This window comes from Aquarana catesbeiana, linkage group LG01 (assembly GCF_042186555.1).
Source record: "Aquarana catesbeiana isolate 2022-GZ linkage group LG01, ASM4218655v1, whole genome shotgun sequence".
Lineage (NCBI taxonomy): Eukaryota > Metazoa > Chordata > Amphibia > Anura > Ranidae > Aquarana > Aquarana catesbeiana.
The window spans coordinates 406,189,188-406,211,537 of NC_133324.1; the positions used below are offsets into that span (position 1 = coordinate 406,189,188).

General features: G+C 45.3%; 1 protein-coding gene and 1 non-coding gene across 2 annotated transcripts in view; both read right to left on the bottom strand.

Annotated features, from left to right (window-relative positions):
* Positions 1 to 3,892: 3,892 nt before the first annotated feature.
* TRNAR-UCU (transfer RNA arginine (anticodon UCU)) lies at positions 3,893 to 3,977 on the bottom strand. Its single transcript is given in 2 exon segments — positions 3,893 to 3,928; positions 3,941 to 3,977. It is a non-coding gene; the product is annotated as a tRNA-Arg (tRNA).
* A 14,636-nt stretch (positions 3,978 to 18,613) lies between these two features.
* Positions 18,614 to 22,350, bottom strand: part of PLGRKT (plasminogen receptor with a C-terminal lysine) — a 120,863-nt gene continuing 117,126 nt past the window's right edge. Inside the window, exon 5 of the mRNA XM_073635043.1 lies at positions 18,614 to 19,882. Within this exon, the coding sequence (XP_073491144.1) occupies positions 19,761 to 19,882 (122 nt within the window). The 3' untranslated portion in view covers positions 18,614 to 19,760. The remainder of the gene's footprint in view (positions 19,883 to 22,350) is intronic.

Below are 22,350 nucleotides of genomic sequence, written 5' to 3' on the forward strand. Positions count from 1 at the left end.
TGTAGCTAGGGGCAGAGTTGTGGGTGGCTTTTTATATTGTTAGTATTTTGAATTTGATTTGATGGGTGAACAGAAGCCATAGAGAGATTGTCAGAGAGGTGGTGGCTGACACTTCTGTTGGTAAATGGTTGGTAAGGGAGATAAGACTGGCAGCAGCATATAAGATAGACTGAAGAGGCCATGGTCTGTTTAGAAGCAGGCCAAAGAGTAGGGAGTTGCAATAGTCAAGGCAAGACATGTAAGGAGAGTGAAGTGGAAGTTTATTGGTGTCATCGGTTAAGATGGGGTATTGTTTGGAAATCTAATTGAGGTGAAGGTAGCAAGATTTGGACAGTAAATGGTTGTGGGGCTGACAAGAGAGGACACAGTAAGAAGGAAGGGAACAATAGAATGAAGGTTAGCTCTACAAATCCACCTCTTTGCTTTGAATTTCACAGTGTACCTCCAATTTTGCTGATATCAACTCTCAAGAGAAGCCTGAAACACTAGGCACTATTATTAGCTTGTATGGCAAATACACTTCACCACAGCTACCTTTTGAATGGAGTCCATTAGTTGATAGCATTAGAACAGCATGACTATAAACAAGGACTATATAAAACTGACTCTGGTGGGACTCAAAACCACAACCTTTGAATTACTACACCAACCAGAATTTCAATATGATATCCATTGCGCCACAGAGACCTCCCTTTGGGTGCAGTTAGAGGACCTAGCCTGAGAAACTACTACTCAAGTCAAAGCAGATAAACACATCCTCATACTGGCTGGCACTAAATAACAGGGATGAGCTCAAGATCTGGTCCAGATACAGTTTAAAATTGAAATGTTCCTGTTTGGGCATTTGCCTTAGCGCTACTTTTTTTGATCTTTATCTGGGAACCGGAGGTGATGTTAAGTAGCAGTATTTGTACTGTTGATGTGTTGTTGGAAAAATGAAAAGCTCTGCTATTAGGTAATGGCGGGATAGAATTCCCTGTAGAGTTTCCAGGGATCAACTGAGGCCTAGAGAGTGGGAAATAGACATATAGATTGGAGTAGGGAATTTAAGAGGATGGGAAAGCCCCTGGGGAAATCCCATAGGCGAGCATTGGAAAAAGTGTTGAGGGAGCTAGTGAATAGGAATTCTTGGAAGGAGAGAACAGGGTGTTTTGTTTGATACCATCAGATAAGGTTGATGATGTAGCTAGGGGCAGAGTTGTGGGTGGCTTTTTATATTGTTAGTATTTTGAATTTGATTTGATGGGTGAACAGAAGCCAGGGAGAGATTGTCAGAGAGGTGGTGGCTGACACTTCTGCTGGTAAATGGTTGGTAAGAAGGAAGGGAACAATAGAATGAAGGTTAGCTTACAAATCCACCTCTTTGCTTTGAATTTCACAGGGTACCTCCAATTTTGCTGATATCAACTCTCAAGAGAAGCCTGAAACACTAGGCACTATTATTAGCTTATATGGCAAATCCACTTCACTACAGCTACCTTTTGAATGGAATCCATTAGTTGATAGCATTAGAGCAGCATGACTATAAACAAGGACTATATAAAACCGACTCTGGTGGTAATTCAACCTTTGAATTACTACACCAACTAGAAGTCCAATGCGCTATCCATTGCGCCACAGAGCCCTCCCCTTGGGTGCTGTTAGAGGACCTTGCCTGAGGAACTACTACTCAAGTCATAGCACATAAACACATCCTCATACTGGCTGGCACTAAATAACAGGGATGAGCTCAAGATCTGGTCCAGATACAGTTTAAGATTGAAATGTTCCTGTTTGGGCATTTGCCTTAGCGTTACTTTTTTTGATCTTTAGGTGGGAACCGGAGGTGATGTTAAGTAGCAGTATTTGTACTGTTGATGTGTTGTTGGAAAAATGAAAAGTTCTGCTATTAGGTAATGGCGGGATAGAATTCCCTGAAGAGTTTCCAGGGATCAACTGAGGCCTAGAGAGTGCTAAATAGACATATAGATTGGAGTAGGGAATTTAAGAGGATGGGAGAGCCCCTGGGGAAATCCCATAGGCGAGCATTGGAAGAAGTGTTGAGGGAGCTAGCAAATAGGAATTCTTGGAAGGAGAGAACAGGGTGTTTTGTTTGATACCATCAGATAAGGTTGATGATGTAGCTAGGGGCAGAGTTGTGGGTGGCTTTTTATATTGTTAGTATTTTGAATTTGATTTGATGGGTGAACAGAAGCCAGGGAGAGATTGTCAGAGAGGTGGTGGCTGACACTTCTACTGGTAAATGGTTGGTAAGGGGGATAAGACTGGCAGCAGCATATAAGATAGACTGAAGAGGCCATGGTCTGTTTAGAAGCAGGCCAAAGAGTAGGGAGTTGCAATAGTCAAGGCAAGACATATCAAGAGAGTGAAGTGGAAGTTTGGTGGTGTCATCGGTTAAGATGGGGCATTGTTTGGAAATCTAATTGAGGTGAAGGTAGCAAGATTTGGACAGTAAATGGTTGTGGGGCTGACAAGAGAGGACACAGTAAGAAGGAAGGGAACAATAGAATGCAGGTTAGCTTACAAATCCACCTCTTTGCTTTGAATTTCACAGGGTACCTCCAATTTTGCTGATATCAACTCTCAAGAGAAGCCTGAAACACTAGGCACTATTATTAACTTATATGGCAAATCCACTTCACTACAGCTACCTTTTGAATGGAATCCATTAGTTGATAGCATTAGAGCAGCATGACTATAAACAAGGACTATATAAAACCGACTCTGGTGGTAATTCAACCTTTGAATTACTACACCAACTAGAAGTCCAATGCGCTATCCATTGCGCCACAGACCCCTCCCCTTGGGTACGGTTAGAGGACCTTGCCTGAGGAACTACTACTCAAGTCATAGCACATAAACACATCCTCATACTGGCTGGCACTAAATAACAGGGATGAGCTCAAGATCTGGTCCAGATACAGTTTAAGATTGAAATGTTCCTGTTTGGGCATTTGCCTTAGCGCTACTTTTTTTGATCTTTAGGTGGGAACCGGAGGTGATGTTAAGTAGCAGTATTTGTACTGTTGATGTGTTGTTGGAAAAATGAAAAGTTCTGCTATTAGGTAATGGCGGGATAGAATTCCCTGAAGAGTTTCCAGGGATCAACTGAGGCCTAGAGAGTGGGAAATAGTAATATAGATTGGAGTAGGGAATTTAAGAGGATGGGAGAGCCCCTGGGGAAATCCCATAGGCGAGCATTGGAAGAAGTGTTGAGGGAGCTAGCGAATAGGAATTCTTGGAAGGAGAGAACAGGGTGTTTTGTTTGATACCATCAGATAAGGTTGATGATGTAGCTAGGGGCAGAGTTGTGGGTGGCTTTTTATATTGTTAGTATTTTGAATTTGATTTGATGGGTGAACAGAAGCCAGGTAGAGATTGTCAGAGAGGGGGTGGCTGACACTTCTGCTGGTAAATGGTTGGTAAGGGGGATAAGACTGGCAGCAGCATATAAGATAGACTGAAGAGGCCATGGTCTGTTTAGAAGCAGGCCAAAGAGTAGGGAGTTGCAATAGTCAAGGCAAGACATATCAAGAGAGTGAAGTGGAAGTTTGGTGGTGTCATCGGTTAAGATGGAGCATTGTTTGGAAATCTAATTGAGGTGAAGGTAGCAAGATTTGGACAGTAAATGGTTGTGGGGCTGACAAGAGAGGACACAGTAAGAAGGAAGGGAACAATAGAATGCAGGTTAGCTTACAAATCCACCTCTTTGCTTTGAATTTCACAGGGTACCTCCAATTTTGCTGATATCAACTCTCAAGAGAAGCCTGAAACACTAGGCACTATTTTTAGCTTATATGGCAAATCCACTTCACTGCAGCTACCTTTTGAATGGAATCCATTAGTTGATAGCATTAGAGCAGCATGACTATAAACAAGGACTATATAAAACCGACTCTGGTGGGACTCGAACCCACAACCTTTGAATTACTACACCAACTAGAAGTCCAATGCGCTAACCATTGCACCACAGAGCCCTCCCCTTGGGTGTGGTTAGAGGACCTTGCCTGAGGAACTACTACTCAAGTCATAGCACATAAACACATCCTCATACTGGCTGGCACTAAATAACAGGGATGAGCTCAAGATCTGGTCCAGATGCAGTTTAAGATTGAAATGTTCCTGTTCGGGCATTTGCCTTAGCGTTACTTTTTTTGATCTGTAGGTGGGAACCGGAGGTGAAGGGAACAAATAGAATGCAGGTTAGCTTACCAATCCATCTCTTATGCTTTGAATTTCACAGGGTAGCTCCAAATTTGCTGATATCAACTCTCAAGAGAAGCCTGAAACACTAGGCAGTATTATTAGCTTGTATGGCAAATCCACTTCACCACAGCTACCTTTTGAATGGAGTCCATTAGTTGATAGCATTAGAGCAGCATGACTATAAACAAGGACTATATAAAACCGACTCTGGAGGGACTTGAACCCACAACCTTTGAATTACTACACCAACCAGAATTTCAATGTGATATCCATTGCGCCACAGAGCCATCCCCTTAGGTGTGGTTTGAGGACCTTGCCTGAGGAACTACTCAAGTCATAGCACATAAACACATCCTCATACTGGCTGGCACTAAATAACAGGGATGAGCTCAAGATCTGGTCCAGATACAGTTTAAGATTGAAATGTTCCTGTTTGGGCATTTCCCTTAGCGCTACTTTTTTTGATCTTTAGGTGGGAACCGGAGGTGATGTTAAGTAGCAGTATTTGTACTGTTGATGTGTTGTTGGAAAAAGGAAAAGCTCTGTTATTAGGTGATGGCGGGATAGAATTGCCTGAAGATTTTCCAGGGATCAACTGAGGCCTAGAGAGTGGGAAATAGCCATATCGATTGGAGTAGGGAATTTAAGAGGATGGGAAATCCCAGAGGCGAGCATGGGAAGAAGTGTTGAGGGAGATAGCGAACAGAAATTCTTGGAAGGAGAGAACAGGGTGTTTTGTTTGATACCATCATATAAGGTTGATGATGTAGCTAGGAGCAGAGTTGTGGGTGGCTTTTTATATTGTTAGTATTTTGAATTTGATTTGATGGGTGAACAGAAGCCAGGGAGAGATTGGCAGAGAGGTGGTGGCTGACACTTCTGCTGGTAAATGGTTGGTAAGGGGGATAAGACTGGCAGCAGCATATAAGATAGACTGAAGAGGCCATGGTCTGTTTAGAAGCAGGCCAAAGAGTAGGGAGTTGCAATAGTCAAGGCAAGACATATCAAGAGAGTGAAGTGGAAGTTTGGTGGTGTCATCGGTTAAGATGGGGCATTGTTTGGAAATCTAATTGAGGTGAAGGTAGCATGATTTGGACAGTAAATGGTTGTGGGGCTGACAAGAGAGGACACAGTAAGAAGGAAGGGAACAATAGAATGCAGGTTAGCTTACCAATCCACCTCTTTGCTTTGAATTTCACAGGGTACCTCCAATTTTGCTGATATCAACTCTCAAGAGAAGCCTGAAACACTAGGCACTATCATTAGCTTGTATGGCAAATCCACTTCACTACAGCTACCTTTTGAATGGAATCCATTAGTTGATAGCATTAGAGCAGCATGACTATAAACAAGGACTATATAAAACCAACTGTGGTGGGACTCGAACCCACAACCTTTGAATTACTACACCAACTAGAAGTCCATTGCACCACAGAGCCCTCCCTTTGAGTGCATTTAGAGAACCTTGCCTGAGGAACTACTACTCAAGTCATAGCAGATAAACACATCCTCATACTGGCTGGCACTAAATAACAGGGATGAGCTCAAGATCTGGTCCAGATACAGTTTAAGATTGAACTGTTCCTGTTTGGGCATTTGCCTTAGCGCTACTTTTTTTGATCTTTAGGTGGGAACCGGAGGTGATGTTAAGTAGCAGTATTTGTACTGTTGATGTGTTGTTGGAAAAAGGAAAAGCTCTGCTATTAGGTAAAGGCGGGATAAAATTCCCTCAAGAGTTTCCAGGGATCAGCTGAGGCCTAGACAATGGGAAATAGCCATATAGATTGGAGTAGGGAATTTAAGAGGATGGGAGAGCCCCTGGGGAAATCCCAGAGGCCAGCATGGGAAGAAGTGTTGAGGGAGCTAGCGAACATTAATTCTTGGAAGGAGAGAACACCCAAAAGGGTGACGCTGGGGGCGTAGCCTTCAGGCCCTTGTGGGTATATCTGGACGTTCAGCACGGCTGGAATTCTGATTCACAACTTGACGATTGGATAGAGCGGTCATATCTCTAAGAACAGACAACCATTGGATATTTTTCACTCCATTGAGACATTTTCTAGACATGATTTTCAAGGGGCCAAGCGGAGACCGCAGTGAGAAATACCTCTATCCAGACTGTTCTGATCCTCCGGATGTTCCCCTGCTGTGACTTTTGTTTGTTCCGCCTCCTCAGCCACCGAGCTTGATGCACTCTACGACCGCCATCTTGATATCCAGCGTTTGGTGATTTATCTCAGCCATTTGATACAACATTCATGCATCCGCCCCTGAAGAAGCGAGCAGGGTCTCACGAAATGCATAGGGCTTTATTGATGCTTGTTTTATGCCGGTACATGCTGGGTATTATTGATGTCTGCATTATGTCTACATACTTACTTGTCCCTATGTATGTACATTTTATTTTCTTATTGTATATGTGTATTTACTGACCTAGCAACTTTCAAGTTTCTTTTGTTGCTCATTGATGTATAATACTTGTAATAAATCTTTGTATATTTACTTTCATCCGTGTTGTGTGCATTGGCTATTTTCCGGGCAACTCACAATCATTGTTGTTGCCACTCCGTCACATAACATTTTGAAATTAATAAATTGATTTTGTCTCAGTGTTCGCTGTGAACATTGGCTAAACCTCTCTCACCTCATCTAAAGTCCCAGGGCTATTTCTCTTGTTTTTTCTTTTTTTGCACTATTAGGGATGGAGGTGTCAGAGGGGTCACACCAGACCTTAATCTCCTTTTTTAGATGGAAGTGTTCCGCTCTGAAGGGCCGTGCGCTGGCGTGTGACGTCACCGGAGTGTAGAGGAAAAAACAACGCGTTTCAGAGCATATTTCCTACAGTTATCTCCTTCAGTGGAAGAGAGATTTTATTTGTGTTTTCTTGATGTCAGAATACCTTGTTTTTTTTGTATCTCATTATGCTACCATGTAATTTTTCGGATTGTCTTTATCTTATGTTAGTGATCGCTTCTATTCTTTATTGTTCTGCTCCGATGGATGCTTTGTTCCTTTATATAAATAAATTTGAAAAAAAAAATTGCCATGCAAATGCAAATTCACACAGCCCTAATGCAGTATTTTCCCGATTGTGGTATTTCAGTAAAATAATGCATTATGGCCACTAGACAAAAACAGCAATGATTGTGCAGATGTATTGTACAATAAATCACTCAGTGATCCAACACACCACTAGTCAAAAAGATAAAAAAAAAAAATAGTCCATAGCACAATGTCTAAAGCACAGTAATGCCCTGTACACACGGTCGGACTTTGTTCGGACATTCCGACAACAAAATCCTAGGATTTTTTCCGATGGATGTTGGCTCAAACTTGTCTTGCATACACACGGTCACACAAAGTTGTCCGAAAATCCGATCGTTCTAAACGCATCGACGTAAAACACGTACGTCGGGACTATAAACGGGGCAGTGGCCAATAGCTTTCATCTCTTTATTTATTCTGAGCATGCGTGGCACTTTGTCCGTCGGATTTGTGTACACACGATCGGAATTTTGTTTTCGGAAAATTTTATATCCTGCTCTCAAACTTTGTGTGTCGGAAAATCCGATGGAAAATGTGTGATGGAGCCTACACACGGTCGGAATTTCCGACAACAAGGTCCTATCACACATTTTCCGTCGGAAAATCCGACCGTGTGTATGGGGCATAAGAATGGGAACAAATGGTCCTGTAGCTCCTGTTCACTCCTGTTCACAGATCCTGTGTACCATGGAATAAAACAGAAAAGAGCAAGAATATCAGTATTAAATATAAATAATTTATGGACAAATAGTATCACTCACATGTAGGCAGAAAAAAAAATCCAGTTTGTGATGCCAAGAGCAGTATAGATCAACAGCCAGGCCCCCCCCCCCGTGTAAACAATACATAAAGTTAGTAAAAGCCAAGATCGGTATAAATATACAGGGAAATCCTGTCTTACCTTAGAGGTCCAGGTTTCCCCCATCAAAATTAGCATGTCCCCAATGAGTTTTCAGGGTCTTGGAACCATAGAAATGGACACAGCCCTGGACCTGTATAGCACCCTGTGGCTAACTACACATATTAGACTACATGCCAAAGTGCGTGCCTAATGCAGGATCCAGTGCCTGAGGTGAGGTTATATGGTGCTCTCTTTAGGGGCGGCTCTAGAAAGTTTTCTGCAAGTCTTCAGTCACCTGAAGGTAGCGGCATATAACCCATAGTCTCTAATGTATGGTAGACACGGGGAGTTTTTTTTTTTCATTCAACCAAGCGGGCTGAATGAAAAAAAACCTGACAGATCATTGTGCTAACAGAAGCAATGTTAGTACAGCGATCTCTCCGCTGAGCTATCGTGTTCTGACATGGGGACTGCCTCCCTGCCAGAACACAGCGATCAGCGCTTACAGACATTGGCTGCAAGTTCTGATTGCATGCTGGTTTTCCAGCATGCCTGTTTGATAAAAGCTGGTTGTTAGACCAGCTTCTGTTGGACCGGCTGCTGTACACACGGGCCGTGTGTACCAGCCTTAAGTCCAGTCCTGTGTCCTGATCTGTACAATTAAAATACAGGGTTTTTCAAGGCAATTCAAGAATGTAGGTCCAGGGAAACCCACCAGACACTTAATGAAACTCATATGGAGTTACTAGTGCCTTAAGGAGGTCTAGGGCTCTGTCTGTCACATGGTGTGCTAGGTTCTTGTATTAAGAGTTCTGAGTTTGTGACAAATTTTGGTAGCTGTTTTTCCTGTGTTGCTAAGTTCACTGATGGCAGTGTTTCTATGAAAGATCTGTCAGACGATAAACTCTGGAATACATGGACTTGTGACCCTTCTATGCTACAATGAAACAGCCCTAGGGGTTTTGACGAAAGTGTTTAACTGTAGAGGCAGGGCTTCTTCTATCACAGCCCCTGGCAGCAGGTCACTGTCCGGCTGCAATGAATTACCCAGTCTTTCATCAAATCCTACTAGTGTAGAACTAATTTGTTTTCCAAACTCGGGAAAGTGAGTTACATTGCTAGATAAGGCAGCCACTTGTTCATTCTCCTTGAAAAGAAAAGTTCCAGAGAACCTATTTATGCAGCAGGAGATTACATTTGAACTTTGTAGTTACAACCAGTGCCAGGACAAGGTTATCTAGAACCCAGGGCAAACATAATAAACTACACACCCCCACGTTTCAGCAACCCCCCCCCCCAAGATGCCCCCTTGCTAAAGTCCCCCCTGCCTGCACAAATCTTTGCCCCTATCCCCCCTCCGAGCTCAAATTCTCTCTCTCTCCAAATCCCCCAAACACAAATCCCCCCACCTGCAAAAGAAAACACCCCTCCTAGCACAAATCCTCTACCACTCAAATTTCCCCTGGAGCACAAATCCTCTCGCTCCACTTCAAATAACCCCTCCCAGCACGAATTCTTCCCCCAAATCCCCTGTTCTATCACAAATCCCCCCACCCAAATTTCCCCTCCTAGCACAAATACCCCCCATTCATCCCTACCAGAATGAATTGCCCGTCCCCTCAAAAAATGTCCCCATCTAGCATAAATTCCCTCCCCCCTACACCATATCACCTCTTCTAAAACAAACCGCCCAAATCCCCCTCCTAGCACAAATCTTCTTCCCCCATCTCCCTCCAACACAAATCACCATTCCTAACCAACCATTCCCCCAACTTCCGTTTCTAGAATAATTCTTATCCTCTGCCACCCTCCAAATCCCCCTCTCAACACAAATTCTCCCCCCCAAAACCCCTGCTCGGTGCTCCCCCCCAAACTCACATGATATCACAGTGTCCAGGGCAGCCACCCCTTCTGCCCACCCCTTGTCCTGGCCCTGGTTACAACTGACAATGGAGTTTCTATGACTTTATACTGGAGTCAGAATTGGGTTTGTATGTTATATTTTCGGGCTGGTGTTTTTCTGCTTACTGATCTATTTTTTCTGCAGTCTTGGTTGTATGTGTCCTGTCTTTCTGTTGCTTTGCTCTGTCTTCTTATTGTGCTAGCCTTTTTTCACTTCGTACACTTCATATTCTGCCACTAGCAAAACATTAGCCTTAGGGAACTGGGGAGCATTGCAGCTCCTCAAATTTGAGGTCTGTCCACCACCTTACAGTGTGCCATTTATAATGGACAGAGGCGGCGCTAGGCTTTGTGAGGCCTTAGGCAAAGCCTAGAGATGAGGCCCCATTAACGCCCATAATGGGAAAAATTATTCAAGCGATAAAAAAAAATAAACTGTATAAAATACATATACTAAGAGCTTTAAAGTGCTGGTGTCAGTTCTCTCTATCTCGGTGCTGGTGTCAGCGTTCTCTATCTCAGTGCTGATGTCAGCACTCTCTAGCTCAGTGCTGGTGTCAGCTTTCTCTATCTCAGTGCTGATGTCAGCGCTCTCTAGCTCAGTGCTGATGTCAGCGCTCTCTAGCTCAGTGCTGGTGTCAGCTTTGTCTATCAGTGCTGATGTCAGCGCTCTCTAGCTCAGTGCTGGTGTCAGCGCTCTCTAGCTCAGTGCTGGTGTCAGCATTCTCTATCTCGGTGCTGGTGTCAGCTCTATCTCGGTGCTGGTGTCAGTGAAGGAGATAGCAGCGGAGAAGCCAATCAGCAGGCAGTGCCGGCGCAGGATACGGAGCACCCGGTCCACCATGGTTGGACCTACCAACCACCCCCCACCCACAGTGGAGCCCTGCATAGGCAGGGTAAGGGCAGGGTGGAGGGATGGGTCAGGGGCTGCCAATCACAGGTGGGCACACTGGGACACTGGCACAGGAATAAGCTGTCCTTACTGTTAGTGACACATTATCAGGAGGAGGGGAGTGGAGGGGATGGGACAGGGAGTGGATATAAAGACCAGTCTCTGGCTGTGGCTGAGGGATGCTGCAGGAACATGGAAGGGGGGGCTGGCTCTCTCTCATGGAGGTGGTCGCTGGCTGCAGAAAGGGGTTGTGGCATGGTAGCTGTGCCTCTCCCCGCACTGATTGACAGCTCCATAGAGGGGAGGCCCGGACACCTCTTCTCTCCTACCTTCCCTTCCATCTTCTCCATACAGCGCTCATGAGGACTCCTCCGCAGTACCTTCCTCTTCTCCTCCTTGCCACTGCATGCTAGATGCCTCCTCCAGCTCCACTGAGCACTCCAGTGGTGGGGGGTGACGGCTGGGGGGGGCGCGGTCTGTGTCTCCGGAGCAGCGGGAATTGTTCTACGGCTGCTGGAATCTCCTCCCCTTCCGGACAACACAGCACTGGCCCCGCCTCCTCCCCAAGACACAGCCACGCTCCACCCCCTCTCTCCACTGCCTTCCCGTGGAGTTCACAGGCAATGTTAACCCGCTGCTGGCCGGAGCATAACGGCGCAGCGATATTGTTGTCAGCTCTTCAATTAGGCGGTTGCGAGGCCGCTGTGAGTGCGAGGCCTTAGGCGACCGCCTTATTTGCCTAATTAGAGAGCTGCCTCTGATAATGGGGTAGGTAACAGAGGGGAAGGGGGTTAGTGTCTAATTCAGTCAATAGGTTATAGCATTGTAGTAAACTGTGGTTTTGCAGTTTTAACTAGGAAGATAGAGTATTCTTGAAGATATAAAAGAACCAGCCAATAAAACCATGTTTTTCAGAATTTTTTCTCTTCTGTTTCATGGCATTAAATTAATTTATTAAAAAGAGGAAAGGAGGCTCTTACTGCATTTATCAGCTCATTAATTAAAGTGCATCTAAATCCAGGAACAAAAATTGATAGTATTGCAGCTTACCAGTCTTTATATTTGGTGGCTGCATTTGCTTTTTTTTACCTGTTGATTCTGCCATTAACCACTTCAGCCCCGGAAAGTTTTACCCCCTTAATGACCAGGCCATTTTTTAGCAATACAGCACCGTGCTATTTTAACTGACAATTGCGCAGTTGTGCGACACTGTACCAAAATAAAATTGATGTCCTTTTTTTCCCCACAAATAGAGCTTTCTTTTGGTGGCTCCAATCACAGGGGGTGCGTGGCTCCGGCAACTCGCGCACCCCAGATCCGATGACGTACAGGTATGTGATTATGCACTTAAGGGTTGCCCTGCCACAGTACATGGGGCGGTCCTTAACCACTTAACCACCAGCCACTGCAGTTATACCGGGGCAGGTTGGCTCAGCTGTGCAAATCCGCAGAGGTTTACGTCGGGATCATACATGGCTTTCTGTGGGGGCGCGTGCCAATCAGCGAGTCCGGCGGACTCGATGTCCGCCCGCAATCGTTCCCCACAGAGACAGAACAGGGATCTGCCAAAATAAACAAGGCAGATCTCCATTGTGTCAGGGTATAACACAGAGATCCTGTCTTTCTGCTATGCAGGAAGACAGATCTGTGTGTTGTCCCAGGCAGCCCATCCCCCATACAGTAAGACCCCTTTCACACTGGGGCGCTTTGCAGGCGGTACAGCGCTAAAAATAGCATCTGCAAAGTGCTCTGAAAGAGCCACTGCTTTGTCTCCAATGTGAAACCCTCGAGGGCTTTCACACTGGAGTGGTGCGCTGGCAGGACGGGAAAAAAAAGTCCTGCTAGCAGCATCTTTGGAGCGGGGAAGGAGCAATGTATACCGCTCCTGCCCATTGAAATCAATGGGGCACAGTGGCTATACTGCTTTTACTATACAAAGTTAAAACAACAAGGGCAGAAGATTTAATAGATGGAAAGATGAAAAAATGACTGAAGTTCCCCTTTAATTTATTCAGCTTTAATTCAAGATCATCATTCATTGTGCTTACATGCAGTTGTTTGGATTGTATTCATAACTATGTTACCATACATCAGAACACAAGTGAAGTGTTATATTAGACAAATTTGAACATGATGGACATTTACCAGCCTCTTCTCAGTAGCAGCAGTAAGCAAAGGTACACAATGATATGTATACCCAAATACACAGCCTTGGGACAAAAGTAAATGAACCCCCCTTTTTTACAGGTGATTGATGCTACTTTCCCTAAGGCTATGTTTCCACTAGTGCGACTTTTCATGCGACTTGGGACTGAAAAGTCGCATGACAAATTGTATCCCATGATTTCCAATGAGTACCGTTCATATCTGTGCGACTTCAAGTCGCAGCGACTTCAAAGTAGTCCCTGCACTACTTTGGTCCCACTTTGATGCGACTTGAGGTCCATAGATACAGGCATTGCTTCAAATCGCGGTAAAAAGTCGCAGTAAAATCGCGGTAAAAAATCGCGGCAAAATCGCGCGACTTTGGGGACGCAATAGTGGAAACATAGCCTAAATGAAGCCTGTTTTCTGTCCAGCTGAGGAGTCTTGCAGGTGTCACAATAAACACTACCTTAAAGTGGAGTTCCACCCACTTTTACACCTCTTCAGCATCCCTTACTAAACAGTGCACTGTAAACGAATTGGATATTTAAAAAAAAAATTTCTCAGCACCTACTGTATATCTGCTGTATTCATTTTTCACTTCCTCCTCCCTGGCCGCGGCCCATCGCATCATTTCCTGTTTGCAATGCCTTCTGGGAAGGGGCAGCAACTTCCTCTGACAATGCCGTTGCTATGGAAACCTGACCTGAAACCTATTACACTGCTTGTGCTGCACTGAGCACATAGTTGCCAACATTGTAAAAAAAAAATGTGGGACACTTTTGTGGCTGTAGGTGGAGCTGTCCAATAATTAGGGGGCGGGGCATTCGTCAGCAGGCGTGGCCTAGCAAAAATAGACAAGTGCGGTGTGCGAAAAATGGGCGTGGTTTACGCGAAATTGTGGGCGTGGCTTAAATGGGCGTGGCTCTAGAGGGTGTGGTTAGAGTCTGAAATGAATGAGGGATGGAGAGGGGGAGAGCGAGGGAAATGACGGGACAGCAGCCCCAGATCCTACACAATAGAAATGTGTGTATCCTAGAAAGTTTAACAATCAGCAGATAAAGATACTCCAAACACCTGGTGTTAGCACTTCAATCATCCCGGCACCATGGTTGTTATGGTGTCAGGATGATTGAAGCGCATTATTTCTATTATTATATTGTAATATAAAATGAAATCATTCAACTAACCATAATGCAGAATCAGTGGGATCCCTGAGCGTGTCACCAGCCACGTCGCCTGCCACCAGCCGTCCGTCCTTGCTTCAGATGTCCGAGCAGAGTCCGTCCTTGCATCAGATGTCCCCAGCGGAGCCCCCCCTCACACCAGGAGTCCCCGGCGGAGCCCCCCCTCACACCAGGAGTCCCCGGCGGAGCCCCCCCTCACACCAGGAGTCCCCGGCGGAGTCCCCCCTCACACCAGGAGACCCCGGCGGAGTCCCCCCTCACACCAGGAGTCCCCGGCGGAGCCCCCCCTCACACCAGGAGTCCTCGGCGGAGCCCCCCTCACATCAGGAGTCCCCGGCGGAGCCCCCCTCACATCAGGAGTCCCCGGCGGAGCCCCCCCTCACATCAGGAGTCCCCGGCGGAGCCCCCCCTCACATCAGCAGTCCCCGGCGGAGCCCCCCCTCACATCAGGAGTCCCCGGCGGAGCCCCCCCTCACATCAGGTGTCCCCGGCGGAGCTCCCCCTCACATTAGGAGTCCCCAGTGCCCCCCCTCACATCAGGTGTCCCCAGTGCCCCCCCTCACATCAGGTGTCCCCAGTGCCCCCCCCTCACATCAGGTGTCCCCAGTGCCCCCCCCACTCACATCAGGAGTCCCCAGTGCCCCCCCCACTCACATCAGGTGTCCCCAGTGCCCCCCCCGCTCACATCAGGTGTCCCCAGTGCCCCCCCCTCACATCAGATGTCCCCAGTGCCCCCCCTCACATCAGGTGTCCCCAGTGCCCCCCCCTCACATCAGGTGTCCCCAGTGCCCCCCCTCACATCAGGTGTCCCCAGTGCCCCCCCACTCACATCAGGTGTCCCCAGTGCCCCCCCCACTCACATCAGGTGTCCCCAGTGCCCCCCCCACTCACATCAGGTGTCCCCAGTGCCCCCCCCCACTCACATCAGGTGTCCCCAGTGCCCCCCCCACTCACATCAGGTGTCCCCAGTGCCCCCCCCCACTCACATCAGGTGTCCCACAGCGGTGCGCGCGCTCCCCCCCACCTAGAACCCCCGCCCCTTTCCATATCAGACTGGCAGCGGGGCGGGGGGTAGGCGGGCCGAGGCGGAGCGGGGTGAGGCGGAGCGGGGCGGGCCGAGCGGGGCAGGGGGTGGGCGGCGATGCAGAAGCTTCGTCTAGCCCCCCCCAGCCGTCTTCCTGAACTTCCACAAAATGGCGGCCGGCAATGTCTCCGCCGGCCGCCGACCTCTAGCGGCGGCGGCTTCAAAAACGGGAACCGGATTTTTCGGGACATTTCCCGGGACACCACAAATCCGGGAATGAAGTCCAAGTGACGGGAATGTCCCGGGAAATCCGGGACAGTTGGCAGCTATGTGAGCATGTGCGAGATCTGCAAGGATGAGATCCAGAAAGAAATACAGTCTGGCCTCAGATGCCCACACTTAAGATGGCCACGGCCTGCTGTAAGTTTATAAAATAACAAACTACTGCTATAAACTAACAAAACAAACCTTAGTTTACAGACTAACTTTACTAGAATACATTAAGCTTGTGTATTATAGGGGTATTTTTATTTAAAAAGTATAATTTCGTCCGGAACACCACTTTAATACATAGTAAAACCATCTTTTCCTCTTGTGCAGTTATCCATCTGTTGCTGCACTGGAGCAACAAGCATATTGCTCTCTTGGCAAATGTGGTGTCCGTACCCTCCCTAGTCCAAATGTGAGGAAAGAAAACTCACTTGGGTGGGAGGTGTTGCAGGAGCCAGTTTTGGCTTCTGCCTCTTCCTCCTGATACAGTGAGACCCCGGCTGCCTGAAATCAAAACATGGTGGCAGAGGATGGGGTTGGATACAGAGCAGATGCAGCAGGATTGGCTGAGCCAGCAGTAAGAGGAGCAGGTGATCCCACAGTTCCCACCCTCTTCATACAGGCTGGGGCACTGGAGATTAAAGAAGGACATCCTCCAGCCCAAAAACTGCCAGCTGCCGGCCAAATTCAGATTTACCGGATATTTTCTTCCATCCACGCACATTTACGGAGGGGAGAAAACAGGGTTGGCAACCCTGCATCTGCGGTACACTTGTGTATTTTTAATATACAGCACATGGCTTTGGCACTAAGGGGGAAAATACACTGGCAATGGACCAGAGATAGAGAACCAGCAGCTGATAAGTGAAAGCTTAGTGGCTGCATACAAATCCTGTCCATATTAAACATTGTTCTCTGTGTATATTTTGCATTATAATTTGAACCTTAGGTATATCTAAAATGAAACACTGCATGAACATGCTGCATCATTTTGACCACTGGGCACACTTTCACACAAATAGAGCTTTCTTTTGGTGATATTTAATCACCGCTGGGTTTTTTTATTTTTTGCGCAATAAAAGAAAAAAAGACCCAAAATTCTGTAAAAAAAAATGCATTTTTCTTTGTTTCTGTTATAGTAATTAGTAAAGTAGTAATTTTTCTTCATACATTTTGGCTAAAATTTATACTGCTACATATCTTTGGTAAAAATAACCCAAATCGGTGTATATTATTTGGTCTTTGTGAAAGTTAGGCCCCTTTCACACTGGACGGATCCGTGTTGATCCGACCCGTGAACATCCGCTGCTCAGCGGGGATCTCTCCGTTTTTCCCAGCTGAGCCGGCGGATGACAGGGCGGGACCCGCACACTGTGCAGGGACCACCCCGTCAGATCTCCGCTCTCCCCTATGGGGGATCGGATGAACATGGACCGTCTGTCCATGTTCATCCGATCCGCTCTGCAGACGGATAGAAAAATAGGATTTTCTTCCGTCTGCAGAATCGGACAAAAGCGGGGCTGGATGATATCGGGTGTTAGCGGATGTTCATCCGCTGACACCCGCTATCCCATAGGGATGCATGTATGTCCGTATTTCATCCGAAAACGGATGGATGAAATACGGACATACGGTCTGCACGTGTGAAAGGGGCCTAATAGAGTCCACAAGCTATGGTGCCAATCTCTGAAAACTGATCACACCTGATGGTGTTCTAGGGACATAAGTTTCAAATCTAATTTGACTACCTTTTACACTTTTGTGAGGCACTCTAGTGGCATGGATGAGAACTGATGTGGCATGGATGAGCATGAATGGGGATGGATGAGCCATGGATGGGGATGGCTGAGTATGAATGAGTATGGCTGAGTATGGCTGGGTACAGCTGAGTGTGGCTGGGTACAGCTGGGTATGGCTGAGTATGACTGGGTATGGCTGAGTATTGCTGGGTATGGCTGAGTATTGCTGGGTATGACTGGGTATGGCTGAGTATGGATGGGATGGCTGAGCATGGATGGATGGATGAGTATTGCTGAGTATGGATGGATGGCTGAGCATGGATGGATGGATGAGTATTGCTGAGTATGGATGGATGAGCATGGATGAGTATTGCTGAGTATGGATGGATGGCTAAGCATGGATGGATGGATGGCTGGATGAGGCTGGTATTGTCACATATCAGCGCTGTGGGCACTACACATCCAGCCCACAGCACTGTAGCACCTGATCTCTCCCCTCTCTGCTCACACTGTACCGATCGGTACAGAGAGGGGAGAGAGGAACCGGACATGATGCCGGTTTGTTTACAAGTGATCGCTCCGTCATTGGTTGACTGGTTAACTGCTTAAATAATTTATTTCAACGTTTACAAGAAAATATGAACATGTTAATTGAGCATACAATTTCCATGAACAAAACTGAGTTTCTGTACTACAGTTATCAAATGCTGCTTAAAAATTCATAACACAGTATGTAGTATTTATAGTCTAATTTCCTTTTATCATAAATCATCAACAGATCCCAGAACTAAAACTCAAAACAGTACAAAACTGCATATGCTTTATGAGGCACAACTGTAGAAGTGCTATACAACCCAGTTTTTACTGTTAACTACCACTAAAACATTCATGCACAAGAAGGTTTAAATTTGTTGTAAAGGTGCTCATATGCAGTAAATATTTTTGCAATTATTAAGAACCCAATACCTATTCTCACGGCTGCATTTGGTGAAAAATATTCGCTATAATTCAATCCTCTTTTTTTAGAGTGCAAAAAAATAACAATATAAGCTCTAGGTTGTAGATCATTGTACACTGCTGCTATACTGCTGCAGATCAAAGCAATAACCCAGATTGCTGTACCAAATGGCAGCAATACAGATTGTGTAACCAATCTCGGACTCTTTATTATGTAGTTCGAGCTTGAGACTGCTACTGCCCACCTCAATGTCCAGACATCTCCACCACTGTTTGTTTTAGACATTAAGGCTAACCTTACTTTTCTCCCTCCTTGTGCACAGCAATTGTGTAGAGAGATTTGTAGAGTGCAAACCAAGGAACACGGTTTAAAAGTATTTGTCAGATTAGCACCAGGCAAAGCTATTTATTTTTACTTTCAAAAGGTTTTTATTTTATTTTCAATAGAACAGAAATGAAAAATAAAAATAAAGCAACAACCAAATAGTTGTACATACACTTAATGGTGTGTGACATTATCAAACATATTCCTAACGCAGTAAAATGAATTCAATAAACATGGTACCAATAAGCTGTATAGCCCCGCCCCCGAGAATCACTGTATGCTCCTGTTATCGTTGATGGGGGGATCAACAAGGGAGGCCGAGGGGCACTCGGGGCACCCCTTCTGGGGATCATGCTGTGCCCAGGAAATACCCCTCTAACTCCCCCCGTGGCTCCCCGCTTACTGGGCCCCAAAGGTCTTGGTCATTGGGTGAAAAATATTGGAGCCATGGCCCCAAGTCTTTGGAGCCGGGGATCCATTACATTATACTCCCATAGGCGGTTGGATCAAATGTCTCCTAGGTGAGAAGAGAATGCGTTCAGTGTATGGTAAAGGAAGGGAAGGGTATAGAATAGAAGAGAAAGGGGAAGAGTAAGGGTGGAGAGGAGGAAAGGAAAAGAAGCCAGTCAACAGTCCGGGTTTGTTGGAAGAAGTCCCTTAGGCTGTTATCCCAGGTATGAGGGCTATGCCCAAATATTTGGCCCAGGGCTCCCAGGTGGCTTCAAATTCATTGGTTTTGTCTAGGAGTATGCCTGTGAGTTTTTCTTGGGACATAATCCATGAAATTTTGCGTTTTGTGGACATCAGAGATACTCTGGGTTGTTTCCAAGCTTTGGCTATCTTAGCTTCGCTCCCACCAACATGAAATGTATCAGTTTGCGTGAAGCTATTTATTTTTAGGTGAGCACCAAATATGCCAATCCATGAAAACAAAAGACACAACAAGGGCAAGTTACTAAAGGAAGCATTTTATATTAAATAATGATTCAGAATATTATCTTTAAATAACAGCTTTAATTTCTTTGCAATAAAAAATACCCCCTGATATTTGTTGTCAAAATTCAAGTTGTAGTTGTAGTAATTTGCTTGTATTGTATTTGCTTGTATTTCAGTATGACTGTTATCCACAGCATTACAGAATAATATACATTGGTATCAAACACTGTGTAAACAGTTGGCAGGAAGAAGCTTTGAGTTTTATATTTCCTTGGAAGGATTTATGTCCTCTTACTTATCTACAAAGAATTTTCTTTGTGCTTTTCTGGCTTTTTCAATCAACTCAAAAGTTGGCAATCCTTGTGGCAACTCAAGTAAATTACTTTCATTTTCAATAATATTCTCGGCACTACCTGGAATGAAAGAGAACAGATGTATATTCATTCATCAATGTACACAGTAACAAAGGGAATTTAAACTACATTCGTCTGTAAGAGTTGTCAGTATAATCATAAGGTATTACAAAATGAAAGTTTAAGGTGAAACTCAAGTCTTGTTGCAAAAACAATAAGCAATTGCCCTAGTAAACTTTTTATCTGTTAGTAAACTATGTGTTTCTATTCTGTAGATATTGTGGGTCTCACTAGCACTTTCTGATTGTGACTGCTAATTGGGAGTCTCTCTTCACTATAATCACAGGATCAACCTTGGGGTGCATAAGCATCCCTGTTGTGGGGCTCAGGTGAGGATTGGGCTGTTTGGGAAAGCTATAAACAGCCCAAACCTCCATCTAGGGCTGCCTATGCACCTTCTAGACCAGGGATATGCAATTAGCAGACCTCCAGCTGTTGCAGAACTACAAGTCCCATGAGGCATAGGAAGACTCTGACAGCATGAAACCCAGAGGCAGAGGCATGATGGGACTTGTAGTTTTGCAACAGCTGGAGGTCTGCTAATTGCATATTCCTGTTCTAGACCAAAACTTTGTTAAAGCGAAAGTAAAGTCCACTATAAAAAACTTTTTAAGGCCCCCCAGGTGGGTTATGCCATAATGTACTATGCACAGCATATAAGTATATTATGGCAGACTTATCTGTCATATGTTGTCCTCAAGCGCAGCGATGGGACCGATCTGGCGGGCCCCTGGTGCTTCCATCTTCGCCTGCTCTTCCTTCTGGGTCCCGTGCCTTCGGTCGCTTGATAGGACAGACCACGATGATGCCACTCCCGCGCATTCCCACAGGAGTCACATCACTACAACACAGATCGGGGCCGTTCAGGTCAATAAATGTTCTCTGATTCCCCTAATGCCCCCTCCATGCCTGCATTCCTCCTTCCCTCCCACCGCCTGCAGCTTCTCCCTGCACTAAACTCTGACGAGCTGCCAGGCTGGGGAGCGTGGGCGGGGGGGGGGGGGGGGAGTGGTGCAGGTGGGGGTGAAGTTAAGGCTTGGGGGCTTGGTAAACATGTGTTTACCAAGCCCTCCCCACCCTGTAGTAGAGTAGGCGCAGGCAGCGATCACTACAGATCGCTCCCAGATGTCCCACTAACAGCTGATCATAGTAAACCGCGAGTGTTACTATGCACCAGACTGTCATTTTATAAATGAATTAGGATTCTGTATACAGATTCATTCAAGTATGGACGCCCTCCCAGAATAAGCCGACCGCGCTGTAGCCTTCTTTCGGCTATGGCCTGGTCGGCAAGTGGTTAATATGCCACATGTGAACGATGCTTTAGTAGTAATTTTGTTGTGTTTATGTGCACTATTAATGATTTTAGTGTATTTTAAGTGAAACTAGCGATATGACATTTGCGCAATTATTGCGGAGCCGAAAAAGTCTGTAGCACTTTTTTTTTATTCTACAGGTCATGTGCTTTCAGAAAATCTCTAATTTGAGGGGTCTTTTCAAATTCTGAAAGCTGTAAGTGAAAAATGGTAACCTCCGGATTTTTAGAGTAAATCGTTTTTATTTACAGTTTTACATTCCTTCAGTTTTCACCATTTCACAAAAAGGTGCAATTTAAAATGTACAAATATTTGTTATTTATTAACTCAATACAGTTTTCATTTTTATATTTACTAGGAATTTAGCAGGAATTTTGTACATTTTGCAATATATGAACCCAATTGTGCAAATATCATTGTGCCCTAAAAGTAGCACCTTTTTTGTATTCTACTGGTCAAGTGCTTTCAGAAAATATATGGTTTGGGGGGAATCTTTAAAAAAAACTCTAAAAGCTGTAAGGGGAAAATCAAAAAGCAATGTAAAAATTGCAAAAATGGCCTGGCCACCTGAGTGTACAAAATAAAGCACAGGGCCTGGCAGCGAAAGGGTTAAACCTTACTAAGTCCTCATGCACACGGACGTTTTTACAGCTGCTTTTTTTAGCTTTTTTTGCAGCTTAAAAAGGCCTGTCTATGTTAGTCTATGGCTTCGTGCCCACCTAGGCGTTTTTGAGCTGCAAGTGGCATAGGCGTTTTTAAGCTGTAAAAAAAACCCAGGACCAGTGGGTTCTGAGAGACGTTTTTCTAGCTGTAAAAACGCTCTAACGCTGAAAAACGCTGAAAAACGCTGAAAAACGCTCAAAAACGTCATTCACCAACGTTTTTTAGCGTTTTTGATCCATTGAAAAGAAAAAAAAAAAAAAAAAAAATTTGAAAAAAAAAAAAAGCTCAAAAACGCTAACGCGGAAAAACGCTCAAAAACGCTAAAAAACGCTATTACAAAAACGCTGAAAAAAGCTGAAAAAAGTCACTGCTAAAATACTGGCGTTTTCATAACGTTTTTTTAACAGCCTGTGTGCATGAGGGCTTACAGTTAACAGTAAAGTATGGCTCTAGAAATTTTGTTCTGACCCTGCAGCAGTAGCTTATATG